Raw genomic sequence first — 19,816 nt, 5'->3', positions numbered from 1 at the left:
GGCATGAAAGATTGCTACTAATTATCCCACATGTCCTTGGAATTTTAATGACATTATTGCGTTAAACCGCTGCTGTATGATTGGACTCCACACAGGTTATACATAAAGCCAAGTGCCGCTCCTCCCTTCTGAGCCCTCTGTGTGTCCAAACAGCAGTTTATCTCCACATATGGGGCATCCGTGCTCGGGAGGAATTGGCTAACACTTTGTGGGGTACTTTTTCTCCTTTTGCCCCTGAAAGAAATTACAAATCTAGCGCTAAATCTACATATTACTGGAAATATTGGAACTTTTCATTTTCAAATCAAATCGTTAAAGTAACAAATCACCTGTGAGGTCAAAACGCTCAGCACACCCCTTGATGGATTCCCTGAGGGGTCTAGTTCCCAAAATAGTTAGTTCTTGGGGGTTTCAATTGTACTGGTACCGCAGGGGCTGCAAACACTACATGGGGGCTGAAAGTCATCCCAGCAAAATCTGCATTCCAAAAGCCAAATAACTCTCCTTTCCTTCTGCGCCCGGCCGTGTGCCCAAACAGCAGTTTACGTCCGCATGTAGGGCATTTCTGAAAACTGCAGGGTCCGGGTAATAAGTTCAGAGTTTGGTTTCCTGCTCTGTTATAGAAAAGTGGTTTTAAATTAAAAATTCTAAAAAAATGGACCTTTCTAATTTCTGATGCGCTTTTCTTTAATTCCTGTGAAACATCTAAAAGGGTTAATAAACTTCCTAAATGTCATTTTGAGGTGTGCCGTTTTTAAACGGGGTGAATCATGGGGGTTTCTGACACTTAGGCCATTAAAATCCAGAACTGAAATGATCCTTAAAATAATTTCCTTCTAAATGTGAAAAATTATTGCTAAACTTCCATACTTTGTGGAGTTCTAAAAAAAAAATAGTACTTAAAAATGATTTTGATCTAAAGTAGGCCCGTGGGAAACGTTAATTATTAACTATTTTGTGGTTTTTTACTATCTGTCTAAGGCCTTTTTTACACCAGCGTATATTGGCCACACGTGACAACGCCAGCCGAAATGCTACCATCTGAGCAGTTCCCCCTTCCTTCCCCCTCACCGTCTCTCTGCCTCTCTCTTCCACTCCAGTGTTTGCAATGGGATGGGGCGGGGGCGGAGCTAAGCTGCGCTCTGTTCCGCCCACTCCCACTGCTGGCTGAGGATAAGGGTCGGGGAGGAGGCAGGAGCTTAGCTCCACCACCATCCCGTCCCCTCACATTGCAAACAGCCGGAGGGGAGGAGAGAGGTAGAGAGCCGGTGGGGGGAGGGAAGGGGGGACTGCTCAGATCAAAGCCTATATTGGCTGGCTGTGAAAACGCCGTCCAATATACGCTCGTGTAAATAAGCCCTAACAGGGAGAAAAACTCAGTTTGAAAATTGGGAGTTTTTCAAAAGTAAATTTTGATATTTTTTTTATATCAATTAAAGCAATTTATTGATGAAAATTTACCACTAACAAACTTCAATGCGTCACACAGAATCACATCGATAAGTAAATCTGCGTCTTCCCAGACAGTTGTGTAATTGTAGGTGTGTGCACTGTGGGTGGCATTTACTAATACCAAACGTGCCAACTCCCTGGGAATGGGAGGGAAAGTCCTGGAGAAGGGGAAGGGCGGGGTCTCCGGGACTTCCAGAAGAACCTGCAAGTATCCTGGGTGCTGCATCCTTTTTGGCACATACTTACCTCTCACCGCACCTGAAGCCTCTTCACTGGCCACCATCTTGCACCAGGATGTTGTCTGCAGACTGTGTTGACATCAGGAACTAAAGAGGACCATACCGATACCCATACCCATACCTAAACTACACTGCGTACAGCTGCAAAACTAATTTCCATCCATGATCTGTCCCTTAGCGTAAGCTTTACAAACATGATTCATTTCCTGGACTACATGAAAATTTGTTTGTAGCCCCTTAGAACACGTTCAGACTACCGAGAAAATCGTGCAAGATTTGTGCGTTGCGAGATGCATACATCACGCACGAATATGAACCCCATTCTTTTGAATGCGATCATACACATGAGCGATCCCCCCCCCCCCCCACATCATGGTGTAGGAAAATATTGTGGCATGTCCTGTCTTTGGGTGTTCCCTTGGAACGCCTTGCGTCACCTATTGTTTTCAGTGGGGCCGGCACAGCATCACATGACGTAGAGGCGCACGCGAGAGCGGCGCAATGTTTCCCCCATTGAAAACAGTGGGAAACACTTGTCCCTCGCCGAAGTGATGCAAGTTGGTTTTAACACCAAAATGCCTTGCATCCGCGGAGACATTGCACATTGGCGAGTGCGGTATCGGGCTGAGTTTCACGACCCAATATTGCACTCGGCCGTGTGAAATTAGCCTTAGCTGGTCACGTTTTTTGTTGCATTTTTGAACCACAATTAAAATTACATCAAAAAAGCAGATAACTGCATTCACTAATAAAAACCGCATGTGGATTTAAACAATACATGCAGTTTTTTAATGCGTTTTTTAATTGTGTGTAAAGTGTGCAATTATATAGCGGAGAACCCCAGGTTATACCAGCCTGGTCTATGCACATATACATCTCCTTTATACAGTGATATCAACCATGTTCGTGTAAGATGGGTTTCACATCTGCGTCGGAACCTCTGGACGGAGATTCTGTCACATATCCGGCTCAAAAGACTGGTATATAGTGATATGGAGCATGCTGGTACAACCTGGGTATCTCCTGTATATAATTATATATGTACAGCTGGTATAAGTTATACATGCTGTATATAGTGATATGGACCATGCTGGTATAACCTGGGGATCTCCTGCATATAATTATATATGTACAGCTTGTATAAGTTATACATCCTGTATATAGTGATATGGAGCATGCTGGTATAAGCTGGGTATCTCTTTTGTATATAATTATATATGTACAGCTGGCATAACCTGGGTATATACGGTATATAATTATGCATGTACAGCTGGTATAAGCTAGACATCCTGTATATAGTGATATGGAGCATGCTGGTATAACCTGGGTATCTTCTGTATATAATTATATATGTACAGCTGGTATAAGTTATACATGCTGTATATAGTGATATGGACCATGCTGGTATAACCTGGGTATCTCCTGCATATAATTATATATGTACAGCTTGTATAAGTTATACATCCTGTATATAGTGATATGGAGCATGCTGGTATAAGCTGGGTATCTCTTTTGTATATAATTATATATGTACAGCTGGCATAACCTGGGTATATACGGTATATAATTATGCATGTACAGCTGGTATAAGCTAGACATCCTGTATATAGTGATATGGAGCATGCTGGTGTAACCTGGGTATCTCCTGTATATAATTATATATGTACAGCTGATATAAGTTATACATCCTGTATATACTGATATGGAGCATGCTGGTACAACGTGGGTATCTCCTGTATATAATTATATATGTACAGCTGGTATAAGTTATACATCTCCTGTATATAATTATATATGTACTGCTGGTATAAGTTATACACCCCCTGTATATAGTGATATGGAGCATGCTAGTATAACCTGGGTATCCCCTGTATATTATTATATATGTACAGCTGGTAGAAGTTATACATCTCCTGTATATAATTATATATGTACAGCTGGTATACGTTATACATCTCCTGTATATAGTGATATGGAACATGCTGGTATACCGTGGGTATTTCCTGTATATAATTATATATGTACAGCTGGTATAAGTTATACATCTCCTGTATATAGTGATATGGAGCATGCTGGTATAACCTGGGTATCTCCTTATATAATTATATATGTACAGCTGGTATAAGTTATACATCCTGTATATAGTGATATGGAGCATGCTGGTATAACCTGGGTGTCTCCTGTATATGATTATATATGAACAGCTTGTATAAGCTAGACATCCTGTATATAGTGTAGTAGTGCAGTACACAGAAGGGCCTGTAGAGGGCTGCAGACAGGACTTCTGGTGGGAGGGTTAACACAAAGGGGTGGAGCAGGAACTAGAAAAGGGCCAGTTCCTGCCAGAATCAAGTTAGAAGAGAGAGGACCAGTGCAGCAGAGCTGAGGTGCTGTAGGCGGGTGAGGGTGAGGGTGAGGGTGAGGGTGAGGGTCAGGGTCAGGGTCAGGGTCAGGGTCAGGGTGAGGGTCAGGGTCCAGGGTCCGACAATCCTGGACTCACACCCAAGGTGGGGTGCATATGGATGATATTGCTGTGTTTTGTGATTGCGTTGATGACAAATAAAGGCTGGCAGGAGCCAGATAAAGAAATCCACATCTTCTGGGCAGTTTCTACACGTGTGGTGTGCCATTTTCATGTGCAAGAGGTCAGCGATCCACAGGAAAGTGTACCCCAACTTGTGCTGGTGTAACCTGGGTATCTCCTGTATATAATTATATATGTACAGCTGGTATAAGTTATACACCCCCTGTATATAGTGATATGGAGCATGCTGGTATAACCTGGGTATCTCCTGTATATATTTTTATATATGTACAGCTGGTATAAGTTATACATCTCCTGTATATAGTGATATGGAGCATGCTGGTATAACCTGGGTATCTCCTGTATATAATTATATATGTACAGCTGGTATAAGTTATACATCTCCTGTATATAGTGATATAGAACATGCTGGTATACCGTGGGTATTTCCTGTATATAATTATATATGTACAGCTGGTATAAGTTTTACACATCCTGTATATAGTGATATGGAGCAGTGTACATATGGTGGAGGATGCGCTGGCAAGATCTGGAGTGGCGCACAAAGCTGCAGGAACTACACATGGATGTTCGCTGGGAGCAGAGCTGCCGTATGCAGAGTTTAAAGGGCCAGGAGGCTGAGTGTGCGGTTGTGCTGGATGCCGTTTAAAGGGCCAGGAGGCTGAGTGTGCGGTTGTGCTGGATGCCGTTTAAAGGGCCAGGAGGCTGAGTGTGCGGTTGTGCTGGATGCCGTTTAAAGGGCCAGGAGGCCGAAGTTTGCTGTTGCTGTGGGAGCACTAGAGGACCAGGCAGAGGAAGTCTGTGGGGCAAGTTAGTGAATTTGTTTGTGTATTATGGACTGTGCAGTCAAGATGGCGGGTGGTGCAGGAGGCAACCAGAAAGAGCCATGCTGGGTGTGTTTGCAGATGGACTTGCGTATGTTCGGATGTCCAGTGGCAAAATGGCCAGTAAAACACCACTGGTCTGTGTTGGAGGCTAACTGCAGAGCTTTGAGGGCACAGCAGGAGGTGTCCCCGCCAAAGGACTGTAACAGAGATCTGGAGAAGAATCCATGGAGTGGTGAGGCCACTAAAGAGACTGTGGGTTCTGGGTAGTATGGACTTGAGAGGGGAAGAATTGATGCCAATGTGGTTAAAATGCTGCATAACTGCAGTTTTCTCAGTACTCTCCGGCAAGGAAAACATTCTGTGTCTGCACTGGATGCAAAAAAGTTCAAAAACCGTACGGTACATAATGTGTTGCATGATACGTTTTCTGTGCACGATGATCCCATGAAAGCTGCACAGTGTGCACGGACATTTAAGGAAAATTTGTCTGAGAACTGTGTTGCTGACCGGGTGGTGCAAGAAAAGACCATTAACCCTGAAATGTCATGTGTGGGGGATGGTGGGATGTATTCTGTGCCTAATATGTGTAGATATGTTTCCCAAATAAAGCCAGGATGTGAACAGGGTGCAATGAGGAGTGCAGCCAACGCCCATGTGGGAGCCTGTGCAAGTATACCTCTAGTGTGAGGGGGAAGTAATAGTGAAGATAGGGGGTGTAAGACTAGAAATGCTGGAGTGAGTAGTACTATGCCTTTAGAGAGAAAGGATAGATTGTACTAAATCTGCAAAAAAGAGAAAAAAGAAGAAAAAGACTGCTGCTAGTGAGACAAGTGAGGTTGTCAGGGCAGATCCTGAGGTCTCGGGTGAGACAGCAAGAGAACGCTTGTTTAAAATTCAGGAGGGATTTGCACCAATGCAAGCTCAGGTGAAGTTTATTGAGGAAGCATTGCAAACTGCTATTGGAAATGATGGACTATCTTCCTATGATTCCTAAAAGGAAAGTATTCTCCAAGAAGCTGGGCAGCTGAAAACAGAGTGCAGCTCTCTTAAAGGGGAATGAGCATCTGGAGAGATTGCTAAGGAGGAAGCTGATCACCGGGTGTTGCTGGAACAGAAGAATGTTCAGTGTGAACAGAGCTTAGAAGAGATGAGAAGTGAGAAAAAGTATGAGGGATATCTTTCAACAGCCCATGAAGAGATACAAGACCTCAGAGATGTAACCAGAGATGAGGCTGATCGCAGAGTATGTCTGGAGGCACAATCTGTGCAGTATGAACAGGACTGTAAGAAACTGCAAATGAAAACCCAAGATATGGAGAGGACGTGTTGCGAGTTAGAAAGAGCCGAGGTGCTGCAGGCTGGTGGCGTAGCAGAGGCCAGAGTCCGTCAGGGTCGACAACCCTGTACTCACACCTAAGTGGGGTGCATATGGACGGTGTATATTGACGTTGGATGATATTGCTGTGTTTTGTGATTGCGGTGATGACAAATAAAGGCTGGCAGGAGCCAGATAAAGAAATCCACATCTCCTGGGCGGTTTCTACACATGTGGTGTGCCATTTTCATGTGCAAGAGGTTGGCGATCCGCAGGCAAGTGTACCCCAACTTGCTACAATAGTGATATGGAACATGCTGGTATAACCTGGGAATCTCCTGTATATTATATACTGTATGTACAACTGGTACAAGTTATATATCCTGTATATAGCGATATGGAGCATGCTGGTATAACCTGAGTGTCTCCTGTATATAATTATATATGAACAGCTTGTATAAGCTAGACATCCTGTATAGTGATATGGAGCATGCTGGTATAACCTGGAGATATCAAACTACTAACAACGACCTAATAATTACTAGTAATCTATATATATAAAGACGAAAGCCCTCACTGACTGACTGACTGACTCACCACTAATTCTCCAACTTCCAGATGTCGGAGAAACTTGAAATTTGGCACAAGCATAGATTATGTCCAAAATAGGAAAAGTAAAAAGGTCCCAACTCGATTATTCAATTCTAAGCACAAAAGAATTAGCATCCAAATTTTACGTACGAAATCTAATTCTCTCACTTCCCAATGTCATAGAAACATGCAATTTGCCATAAGCATTGAATATGTCATAAATAGGAAAAGCTAATGGGTCCCAACTCGATTATTCAATTCTAAGCGCAAAAGAATTAGCGTCCAAATTTTACGTACATAATCTAATGCTCTCACTTCCCGATGTCATAGAAACATGAAATTTGGCACGAGCATTGATTATGGACCTACTTAATATGTTGGGGATGTAACTGGCTCCACTCTTGGTGACATACAATTAGTTGGAGATATTACTGGTTGCACTCTGGGAGACATCTCATGCATTGGACATGTTACTGGCTGCACTTGCAGCGTCCAAGGAGTAGGCCCTCAAACCAGGAGACAGTGGGGTAGAGAAACAATCTTGTCACAGGGCTGTACTGTCTCCTCACTGTGGGTGGCTAAGAACCTGACCCCATTACTGACAAGGGGAGATCACAATTAGTTACCTGTTAGTCCTGTTTGTCACCGTGACACCAACGTTCTTTCTTCTGCGGCAGATCACCCAACTTAAATAAAGTAGTCCACACACAGATGGTATTTTCTGAGTGAAAACCGGAAGCCTTCAGTCCTGTCTGTTTACTCAAAGGCTGGGTTCACACGGAGCGGATTCCCGAAGCAAATCCCGCGGTTTGGCCGCAGAAAAAACTGAGATTTCCGCCGGGAGCACCGCCGCGGAAAAACCCGCGGCGGCTTTGAAGCAGCCCGGCCGCTCGCTCTTCTGCTGCGGCCGGCACTCCCATAGAGGAGAGCGCGGCCGCAGCGGAAAGAAAAAAAGAATGGACATGCTGCGGGTTGGCAAATCCGCGGCTGCGGTCAGCAAAGCCGCACCGCAGCGGTGGTTTCTGCCGGATTAGCCGCAGCGGATTTGCCATCCCATGTGGACGAGCTTTCTGAGAAATCTCGTCCACTTGGCTGGCTAATCCCGGGATTAGCGGCCGCATGCGGATTTGCTGTGGCGAAATTCCGCACGGAATTTCCCCGGCAAATCCGCTCTGTGTGAACCTAGCCTAACTCTTCATGAAGTAACAATAAAACGGTTCTTGCACAAAGCGACTTGTACATTGTAGAAGCAATGAGGATTCCCAGGGCATTATGCATGCACAGTCATAGTTATGTGTAGGCTTTTCCTCCTGGACCAACTCTCTCTGCTGCCAGACACTTACTATACTCGCACACTTGTGGCTTCTCTCTCTGGTTACATGCAGTCCCTGCGCTGTACCCCCACACGTTTCCATGGTGTCCAGCTTCTACACTCTGCAAAGGCAACCTCTAGAAGAAGGATTTCTGGCATGGCTACGCTCTGGCAGGACCATCATACCACCTCTCCTCTTCCTCCATTGCTCCCCGCCGACTCTCCTCAAGACCCCACTCTCTCTTCCCATCACGTGTACATAAACTCTGACACAGACACGTGACCTGACACACCTGGGAATAATGGAAACCTTGCTTGATAAGTGCGATTGGGCGGTAAATTTACAGGGCTGTAATCTCTTCAGAAGAGACCGTGGGAACCAGAAAGGGGAGGGGTATGTCTGTATGTTAAATCCTACGAGAAGATATAGGTGTAGGAGATGAACACGTGGAATCTCTGTGGATACAAATACAGGGAGAGAAAACAAACAAAATCCTGATAGGGGTTTTCTATAAGCCACCAAAAATAACATAAGAAACTGGAAAACTTATTATTAAAGGGGTTGTCCCGCGCCGAAACGGTTTTTTTTTTTTGTTTTTTCAACCCCCCCCCCCCCCCCGTTCGGCGCGAGACAACCCCGATGCAGGGGTTAAAAAAACAAACCGCTCAGCGCTTACCTGAATCCCGGCGGTCCGGCGTCTTCATACTTACCTGCTGAAGATGGCCGCCGGGGTCTGCTTCCTCCGTGGACCGCAGCTCTTCTGTGCGGTCCATTGCCGATTCCAGCCTCCTGATTGGCTGGAATCGGCACGTGACGGGGCGGAGCTACACGGAGCCGGCATTCTGCACGAGCGGCTCCATTGAAGAGAGCAGAAGACCCGGACTGCGCAAGCGCGGCTAATTTGGCCATCGGAGGGCGAAAATTAGTCGGCTCCATGGGAACGAGGACGCTAGCAACGGAGCAGGTAAGTAAAAAACTTCTTATAACTTCTGTATGGCTCATAATTAATGCACAATGTACATTACAAAGTGCATTATTATGGCCATACAGAAGTGTATAGACCCACTTGCTGCCGCGGGACAACCCCTTTAAGACAAATAGAAGAGGCGTCAAACCGCAACAAAGTAATTATCATGGGGGGCATTATTTCTCCGGATCTAATATGGGAAGACGAAAGCTACAAATTTCACAAGGGCAATAAGTTCTTGAGAACAATGAAAGAAACCTACCTTACCCAACTGGTGCAGGAGCCAACTAGAGGGAGGGCCAGTCTGGTCTAATTAATAACTAACAAACCAGAAAGAATCAAGGGGGTTCAAGGGCAGGGACACTTGGGAAACAGCAACCACAACATAATCAACTTCCAGCTGTCATTCATTAGGAAGCCTTATCAGGGAGCGACAAATAAACTAAACTTTTGTAAAGCAAAATTTGATCAGCTCAGAGTTACTATCAGTAACATTAATTGGGACAACATCCTCAGTACAGAGGACAAATAGTTAAAAGTTTAAAAACATCCTAATTACCTCATGTGAGCAGTTCATTCCCTTTTAAAAACAAAAGAACTACAAGTTAAAAAAAACATTGTGGACTAACAAGACGGTAAGAGGGGCAATAAACGATAAAAAGAAAGTGTTTAAACTACTTTAGCAAGAAGGCAGCAAAGAAGTACTAAAATCATACAGGGGAAAAAAACAAAATATGCAAAGAAAAGATCAAAATTGCTAAGGAGGAGGCAGAAAGACTGATCGCCAAAGAGAGTAAACATAACTAAACTATTCTTCAATTATATAAAACAGTAAAAGGATTTGCACTGAGAGCGCTGGCCCTTTAACAAATAATGCAGGAGAAATCATAGAAGATGATGGAGGGAAGGCAAACCTATTAAATAGTTGTTCTCAAGTTTATTTACGAATGAAAAAGAAATGTCACATGAAATGCAGGAAAATAAAACTAATCCTCCTGTGTTAGGTATGTATTTTGCGGGGGAAGTGCAGAGCCAATTAAAGAGAATTAAAATCGAAAAATCGCCCAGCCCACATGGAATACACCAAAGGGTTTTAAGGGAACTAAGTGATGTGATAGCTAGAAAGCTATTCCTTATATTTATGGACACTATCGAAACCAGGGTTGTACCACTGGATTGGCAAATTGCCAATGTGGTTCCAATATACAAAAAGGGGTCAAAAAAGAGCCTGGTAACTACAGGCCCGTAAGTCTCACTTCAGTAACGGGAAAAATTCAAGGGCTTTCTGAGAGATGCCATCCTACAATACCTCAAGAAGAACAACAGTATAATTCCTCACCAGTATGGGTTCATGAGGAGTCGATCATGTCAGACCAATCTGATCAGCTTCTACGATGAAGTAAGCTCTAGGCTGGACCTGGGGGAGTCTATTGATCTTGTATATCTGGACTTCTCTAAAGCATTTGACACCGTGCCGTGTAATAGGCTGATATATAAAATGAGACAGCTCGGATTGGGTGAAAACGTGTGTATCTAGGTAAAGAACTGGCTCAAAGATAGAAAGCAGGGTGTGGTAATAAATGGTTCATACTGATTGGGTCAACGTTACTAGTGGGGGGCCACAGGGTTCAGTACTAGGCCCCATTCTGTTCAACATATTTATCAAAGACCTGATAGAGGGGCTGCACAGTAAAATACCAATATTTGCAGATGATACAAAATTATACAAGATAATTAATACAACGGAGGACAATGTGCGGCTACAAACGGACCGAGATAAGCCGGGGGCTTGGGGAGAAAAATGGCAAATGAAGATCAATGTTGATAAATGTAAGGTTCTGCACATGGGCAGGAGAAACGGATGTCACCAATATACATTAACTGGGGTACTGCTAGGCAAAAGACCTGAGGGTACTAGTGGACTGTAGATCTAACTGGAGCAATCAATGCCAGTCAGCTGCTGCAAAAGCTAATAAAGTCTTGGGGTGCATTAAAAGAGGTATAGGGGCGAGGGACGAGAACATTATCCTTCCACTATATAAGGCACTTGTCAGACCTCACATGGAATACTGCGCACAGTTCTGGACACCGGTGCTCAGGAAAGCTGTTACAGTGCTGGAGGGGGTTCAAAGAAGGGCAACTAAACTAATACATGGAATGAAGGGACTGGAATACCCAGAGAGGCACCAAAACTGGGATTATTTACCCTGGAAAAAAGACAGTTAAGGGGCGACCAAATAACGCTGTATAAATACATGAGGGGACGATACAAGGATCTCTCCCGGGATCTGTTTATACCCAGGACTGCGACGGTAGCAAGAGGGCATTCTCTACGTCTAGAAGAAAGCAGGTTTCATCACCAACACAGAAGGGGGTTCTTTACTGTAAGAGCAGTGAGACTGTGGAACTCTCTGCCTGAGGACGTGGTGATGGCAAAATCCATAGAAGAGTTTAAGAGGGACTAGATGTCTCTCTAGAGCGCTACGATATTACAGGATATAGACAATAGGTGACCCGCAGGTTGTTGATCCGGGTCTTAGAGTCAGGCAGGAACTAAAATGTTGAATCCAGGGATTATTCTGACTGCCATATGGAGTCGGAAGGATTTTTTTGACCAAGAGGGGGTGGGGGTGGGGTTATAGCGGATGGACATTGTCTTCATTCAGGCTAACTTACTATGTTACCCCTTAATGTAAGGGAAACTATCACTTTTTTTAGGATGATATTTAATTCTCTTTATATCGATTTAAAACAAAATGTAATTTTGGGGATGGATGCTTTATAAATGTCCTTTACTGTCTATAGGGTTTAGAATTAATGAATCCACACAAAAGCAAATAAGTTTCTTTCAACATGCTAATTTATGCTACATGCTTTATTTCAGGTACTGTATAACGTGTTTGACTCTTTTGTTGCCATTGGTGGTGAAAATGTGACTGGTGTGGATTGTGTCAAAGGTGTCGGTATGTATGTTCATAATCCTAGAAATAAAGTTTCATTTAGTTTAAAAGTGCATTAAAGGAACATGGCAGCAGATGCATGCTGCCTGAACCACGGCTGGATGATCCCAGGAGAGCTTCGCACTGCCCCACTGCCCCATGTCATTTTGTAATGCTGTAGCGTTTCAGGATAAACACTTTTAGGCCTCATGTCCACGGGCAAAAGAAGAATTAAAATCCGCAGCGGATTTTAACTCTTCTCCTGCCCGCGGATCCGCACCCCATAGGGATGCATTGACCACCCGCGGGTAGATAAATACCCACTGATGGTCAATAAAAGTGATTTTAAAAAAATGGAGCATGAAAAAATCTGGACCATGCTCCATTTTCGTGCGGGTCTCCCGCGGGGACGGCTCCTGCAGGCTTCTATTGAAGCCTATGGAAGCCGTCCGGATCCGCGGGAGACAAAAATCGGAATTTACTCACCCGCTCCGGTTCTTGCCTTCGCTGCAGCGCCATCTTCTCTCCGTCGCGGCCGGATCTTTTTTTCTTCGGGCTGGCGCATGCGCAGGGCACGTCACCGAAGAAAGAAGATCCGGCCGCGACGCAGAGAAGATGACGCCGCGGCGAAGGGAAGAACCGGAGCGGGCGGGAGGTAAGTTTTATTCTTATTTTCAGCGCTCATGTCCGCGGGGCAGGAGGGACCCGCTACGGATTCTCCATGGAGAATCCGTAGCGGGCCTGATTTTCCCCGTGGACATGAGGCCTTAAGCTCTGAGTCCAAGAGCCGGCCGTGGCGCCCTCTCCCTTCCCGCAGTGTGTAGAGTCACAGCTCTGTATAGGGAGAGAGCTGTCAGTCACATGATCGGGGCAGAACAGCCAACCTCTTTGACTCGGAGTTTAACTTTGAAGTGTGTTTATTCTGACACGCCATTTCCGTACAGCACTTGCATGGAGGGGCTCTGTCCCGGGTTCATGCTGCCCAAGGAGGCAGGATGGATCTGCAGACAGGTTCTCTTTTTGCTAAAGCCAAATGTATTCTTTTCTTCATGATTTTGGAGTAAATGACAATAAGTTACCTTTAACCCCTTACTGACTGGACCAATTTAGGACCTAAAGCTCGACAATTTTTCAGTTTAATTCTCGTATTCCAAAAGCAGTAACGCTTTTTATTTTTCCATACAGATAGCCGTATGAAGGCTTGGTTCTTTGCTCTATTTTCTTAACAGCATCATTTTGGAATACATATAATATATTGTAGAACTTCGGTTTTGTTTTATTTTTTTGTGGGGGTGGGAGGTAGATGACATAAAAAATAGAAACTCTGCCATTGTGTTTTAAGTCTTGTTTTTATGGTGTTCACCATGCAGTTTGAATAACATGAAAGCATTATCCTCTGTGTCAGCATAGTTACAGCAGTAGCAGTACCAAGTTTATATAGGTTTTTTTCTTAGATTTTATGACTTTTGTACTGTGCACACTAAAACTGTGTGTGTGTGTGTATATATATATATAGCTATTTGTAGAGCGCCAACTTATTACGCAGCGCTTTCAGGTAATTTTTATTCATTACCCCCCCACACCAAACTGGGTTCTCATTTCACCGACCCCGGAAGGATGGAAGGCTGAAGTCAATCATGCGTCAGCTACCTGAACCATTCGGGGATTGAACTTGCTACCTTCAGGTTCTGAGCGAGAGCTTACACTCTGCGCCACACAAGGCTAATTATATATATATATATATATATATATATATATAATATATATATATATATATATATATATATATATATATATATATATATATATATATATATATATATATATATATATATATAGCCTGGTCAAACATTTTAGGATGCCTCAATCTTTCCAGTTAGTTTTTACATTAACTCAGTTCAAGTCTGGCAAAATGGTCGAATCATTCAAAAATAAATTAAAAACCTAAAAATATTATGTAATTTTAACCTGAAATGCAACAATAGTCTTAATTTATGATTTTTATAAAGCGCTTTTTTCAGGGCAGAAAGGAAATTGTGATTTAAAATTGGATGCAAACTATTCCTATAGGTGTCTCAACGTTTGTAGATTACTTCCAGACCCTGTGATTCTATATAAGCAGTGTTGGTACAGATGGCATTCCACCCTCTAGGGCAGGGCTTGGACAGTTGTGGTCTTCAGGACTGAGCATATTACTATCAGAATGGCAAGAGAAAGGCAATTCACCAAATAAGACAGGCAGACAATTATAACTCTTTTGAAGTGTAGATGTGATCTACAGAGACTATTTGTCACTGAAAGTGCCTGAAACTAAAATATAACCTTTATTAATATTAATGATAAACCATTACTGCTAAGGCAGGATGGTTCCGACCCAAACGGACACAAAATGACAGACAACCATACAAAACAACCACAAAATTAATTGCCTATGGGGTTAGCGCAATTTGCTTAAGTAATTAGAATGACTCAAATACAGAATTTTAATATATTATTTAAATTGATAATGATAAGAGGGGCTACCAGATAAGGTGGTGACCGTAGCGGGCCGTTATCAGGTATACAAGGGACCAGAAAGTGGTAGCGCCTACTGAGATAACTCCATGTTGTTATGCATTAATAAGAACATGCCTATTGATGGAAAGACACTGTTCCAAAACAACTAGAGAGCGTCACTCATAAAACCCTAAGTGGTGGATAATGACAATTAGATCATCCACACTAGACAAATATTATACTAGTACACTCGCTTATGGGAGCACTGTACTGAGTCCGTAACCTTATTTGTTACTAGACTTATTCACTTCCCCATAGGGTCATCGATCTGACAAGACCCAGTTCTTAAATTAGGTCAAAGTCTATATCATCGGAAACAGGCTAGAAGGCTGGACTTGTAATGACAATTAAGTCAGGAGAAGTCCAAGCTACTTATAATATATGTCAATTCGCAAAATTGCGACTTTGATGAACATATAAATAGTTAGCTGAAATCCAATGTGGACCAGGGCGAACAAGATCGTCCGTAATCGTCTAATCGTCAACGCGTTTCCGCAGCGCAAGACAGATTATTTGGCGCGATGCTTCATCAGGACGAAAATAAGACTGAATGATGCACAAAAATTGTGCGATGCCAATCAACTGCACACAATTCTTGTTGCAATGGGTTCGAATAGCAAACAGCAGTTGCACAAAAATTGCGCGTAAGAACTGGTTTTTTAATGCGCCGATGTAAGAAGGCTGGTAGATTAATTGCACATTATGTAAAAGCAAATAGAATGATTTTTAGTGTAGTGTAATTAATAACACTGCTTTACACTAAACAGACGACTGTGGAGGCTGATTTACACAAACAGATTGATTTGCGATTATAATGCAATCAATCTTGTTGCCTTACACTAGACAGTCGACCTGTAAAGGCAACCCGATTGGTTTGCAAATAGTGCAATTGACCATGCTGTTTTGTAATGAACAGACAGCTGACATAGCAATCCTTATGTTAGATAGGTCCATTAATTGAACACTATTCAACAAACATAGGTGCTAGTGATTAAACAGTCTGAACACCTGATACTTGGCGTTTGTTGTCCCAGACTGACAAAAGAGCCAGGGAGGTCAATTAGAAATTGTGATGATAAATTTGCTAACCTGGCTAAAGTACAATACGGTCCTAGATGGTGACCGCTATCTAAACTACACTACCAGCCCCTGGGAGGCATTACTTCAAACTGACAGACCTGAAACAAACAGACATTGCTAAGAAAGTCAAGGCAGTCAGTACAGTTTCCTATACCACTAATAGACGATTGGAAACTGGAGAAAACTCAGACTAGAAGAGATCTGGCAGACCAAAGGCCACTATAAAAATCAGATGACAAGTTTTCGAGATTCAACAGTTTGTCTGATCGGCAGCTCACAGCACAAAATCTTGAAGCGCAGCTTAATACAGCAAAAAAATAGACAAGTTCTTTTCATGGTTGGAAACTTGTATATCTGCAGGTTTGTCAGGTAGGGTAACAGTAAGAAAGCCACTGTTAAGATTACAAAATAAAGAAAAAGACTTGCCTGGGCCAAACAGCACATCCAGTAGACTACTGAAGAGTGGAAGAAGGTATTATGGACTGATGAATATACATCTTTGGTACATCATACAGTGTTTTTTGTACAGTGTTGAATATGTGAAAGGATGGTTCTGGTTTCCAGTGCTTCTGGGTTGTTGTTTTCCCAAGACAGCTCATGGCTGCTGCTCCTGCAGTCTCCTCTGTGGCAACCTATCTCCAGCCTGCACCTGCTCACATCCTTGGTTCCACTTCCTGCTTCGTACGACCTGTTCCTGTTGTAGTGCTATGGATTGGTGCTAATATACCTAATGAATATCTGCCCCCTTCCTGATTAAAAGGTTCAAGGCCTGACACCTGCGCATGTATGGAAGAATCACACGCTGACACACTTGCTGTTCAGCTGAATGACACTGCTTTATTCTAATCAAGCTGCATGGGGTTTTATAGAAAGTGTGCATAGTTAGTACGTCATGAAGTACTGATTAGTGATTGTCCTATATGAGTCTCTTCCTCCAAGTCCTGACGTCCTTATCTTGGAATTCCTGGATGAGGTAGTCGCCATATTGAGTGGACGATGGAAGGGGGTGAAGAGGGGGTTAGTCAGCACTTTCAGACAGGCAGCTGTGTTAGTAGTGAGGAAAATAAACACATATTTGCAATAGACATTTTACATAGTTTATTACAATCCATTACAGCAGGGCTTTGACGGGGTTATTTAGCTCCCAGGTTCCTGCTCGGGGCCGTCCTGGTCAGGACGATTTCTCCACTTACGTTTGGAAGGGATTTCCTATTTCTCACCAGCCCAGGGCTAGGTCAGTCCTAGTTTCTGTCTCATACCAAGCCACGCACTGAGAAGCGAGCATCTGTCCTCTGGGTCAGCTGTCGGTCCTGCCGATCATTGTCCACCTGCCCGAGGGCCGACATAATGGTTCCACACTAACATACGTAACAAAAAGGGAAGGGGTTGCAACTTCAATATTCAATTTTAAGTGTGAAAAATTCTGAAAATTTGGGATACATGACACAATTCTTGATACAGATTTGTATACTGAGGAGAATCTACCTCACCTCTATGTGTATATACTGAGGAGAATCTACCTTCCCTCTATGTGTATATACAGAGGAGAATCTACCTCACCTCTATGTGTATATACAGAGGAGAATCTACCTCACCTCTATGTGTATATACAGAGGAGAATCTACCTCACCTCTATGTGTATATACTGAGGAGAATCTACCTTCCCTCTATGTGTATATACAGAGGAGAATCTACCTCACCTCTATGTGTATATACTGAGGAGAATCTACCTCACCTCTATGTGTATATACTGAGGAGAATCTACCTCACCTCTATGTGTATATACTGAGGAGAATCTACCTCACCTCTATGTGTATATACAGAGGAGAATCTACCTCACCTCTGTGTGTATATACAGAGGAGAACCTACCTCACCTCTGTGTCTATACTGGGGAGAATCTACCTCCTCTCTGTGTCTATACTGGGGAGAATCTACCTCCTCTCTGTGTATATACTAAGGCAGAATCTAATGCCCCTCTATGTGCATATACTGAGGAGAATCTACCTCACCTCTATGTGTATATACTGAGGAGAATCTACCTCACCTCTCTGTGTATATACGGAGGAGAATCTACCTCACCTGTATGTGTATATACTGAGGAGAATCTACCTCACCTCTATGTATGTATATACTGAGGAGAATATAACTGACCTCTGTGTATATACTGAGGAGAATCTACCTCCCCTCTATGTGCATATACTGAGGAGAATCTACCTCACCTCTGTGTATATACGGAGAAGAATCTACCTCACTTCTACGTGTATATACTGGCGAGAATCTACCTCACCTCTAGGTGTATATACTGAGGAGAATCTAATGCCCCTCTATGTGTATATACTGAGGAGAATCTACCTCACCTTTGTGTATATACTGAGGAGAATCTAATGCTCCTCTGTGTATATAGTGAGGAGAATCTACCTCACCTCTATGTGTATATACTCAGGAGAAGCTAATGCACTCTATGTCTATATACTGAGGAGAATCTACCTCACCTCTATGTTTATAAACTGAGGATAATCTAATGCCCCTCTGTGTATATACTGAGAAGAATCTACCTCCCTTCCATGTGCATGTACTAGGGAGAATCTACCTCACGTCTATATGTATATACTGAGGAGAATCTAATGCCCCTCTATGTGTATATACTGAGGAGAAGCTAATGCCCCTCTGAGTATATACTGAGGAGAATCTACCTCACTTCTACGTGTATATACTGAGGAGAATCAAATGCCCCTCTATATGTATATACTGAGGAGAATTTATGCCCCTCTATATGTATATACTGTGGAGAATCTAATGCGCCTCTATGTGTATATACTGAGGAGAATCTAATGCGCCTCTGTGGAAATACTGAGGAGAATCTAATGCCCCTCTATGTGTATATACTGAGGAGAATCTAATGCCCCTCTATGTGTATATACTGAGGAGAATCTAATGCCCCTCTATGTGTATATACTGAGGAGAATCTAATGCCCCTCTATGTGTATATACTGAGGAGAATCTAATGCCCCTCTATGTGTATATACTGAGGAGAATCTAATACCCCTCTGTGTATATACTGAGGAGAATTTAATGCCCCTCTATGTGTATATACTGAGGAGGAGCTACCTCACCTCTGTGTATATACTGAGGGGAATCTACCTCAACTCTCTGTGTATATCCTGAGGAGAATATAACTGACCTCTATGTGTATCTATTGAAAGGCTGTAAAGTACACAAGGCAGCAGCCATGGACTGCACAGTGGAGCATGCCTTTAAGGCTTAGAAGGGGCTGCAGCCTCCAGTCTGGTGTTAAATTTGAATAAAAGGGGCATTACCTTTTAAGGGTAAAAGTGAGGAAAGAGGGAGGGGCTGCACATTCAGCAGAGGGACATTGGTACATGGAGTCTGAGGAGAATCTAACGCTCCTCTATGTGTATATGGATTTTATTCCTTGTTTCCTCTGAAGTAACCATGACTTCATGAAAATTTTCGTGCGAACAGATAAACAACTGAACCAAATTAACTCGGGCAAAGTCGGGTATATCAGCTAGTATGTGTGTGTAGGTGTATGTGTGCATATATATATTACGCACACATACGGTGACATGCCAACAATCATAGAATAGCAGAATGCAAATTTATGACGTGGCATTAGCTGAAGTGATGGCTTGGGACTGCCCACACCTGTATTAATTGTGAGGTGCTATCTACTGCGCGAGGTTGAACACTGGCAGCATGATCATGGAAGGGAGATGCGAGTTATCGGAATGTGAACGAGGCCTGATGGCAGGTGTCAGACAGATGGGACACTCCATTTGTGGGGCATTTAACATTTCTGGATCCACGATATCCCCTGTGTACTGGGAATATGTCAGAGAAGGCATTACTAACCACAGTAGACAGTGAAGTGGCCACCTATGGAATATCCATGTGATAATATTGTGCAAAATATTAGTTACCGTGCCATGACTGGATATACTGTATATAATATGACGAGTGCCTGCTTTAT

The 19,816-nt window shown here is 43.2% G+C and overlaps 1 protein-coding gene across 1 annotated transcript in view; it reads left to right on the top strand.

Annotated features, from left to right (window-relative positions):
- The window catches only part of SLC9A3 (solute carrier family 9 member A3), a 285,255-nt gene that overhangs the window by 89,641 nt on the left and 175,798 nt on the right, over positions 1–19,816 (top strand). The window contains exon 5 of the mRNA XM_066579077.1: positions 12,134–12,212. Within this exon, the coding sequence (XP_066435174.1) occupies positions 12,134–12,212 (79 nt within the window). The remainder of the gene's footprint in view (positions 1–12,133; positions 12,213–19,816) is intronic.

Source organism: Eleutherodactylus coqui, chromosome 9 (genome assembly GCF_035609145.1).
Source record: "Eleutherodactylus coqui strain aEleCoq1 chromosome 9, aEleCoq1.hap1, whole genome shotgun sequence".
Classification (NCBI taxonomy): Eukaryota; Metazoa; Chordata; class Amphibia; order Anura; family Eleutherodactylidae; genus Eleutherodactylus; species Eleutherodactylus coqui.
The sequence above is the reverse complement of the archived record's forward strand: the minus strand, read 5'-3'. Positions and strand labels throughout refer to the sequence as shown.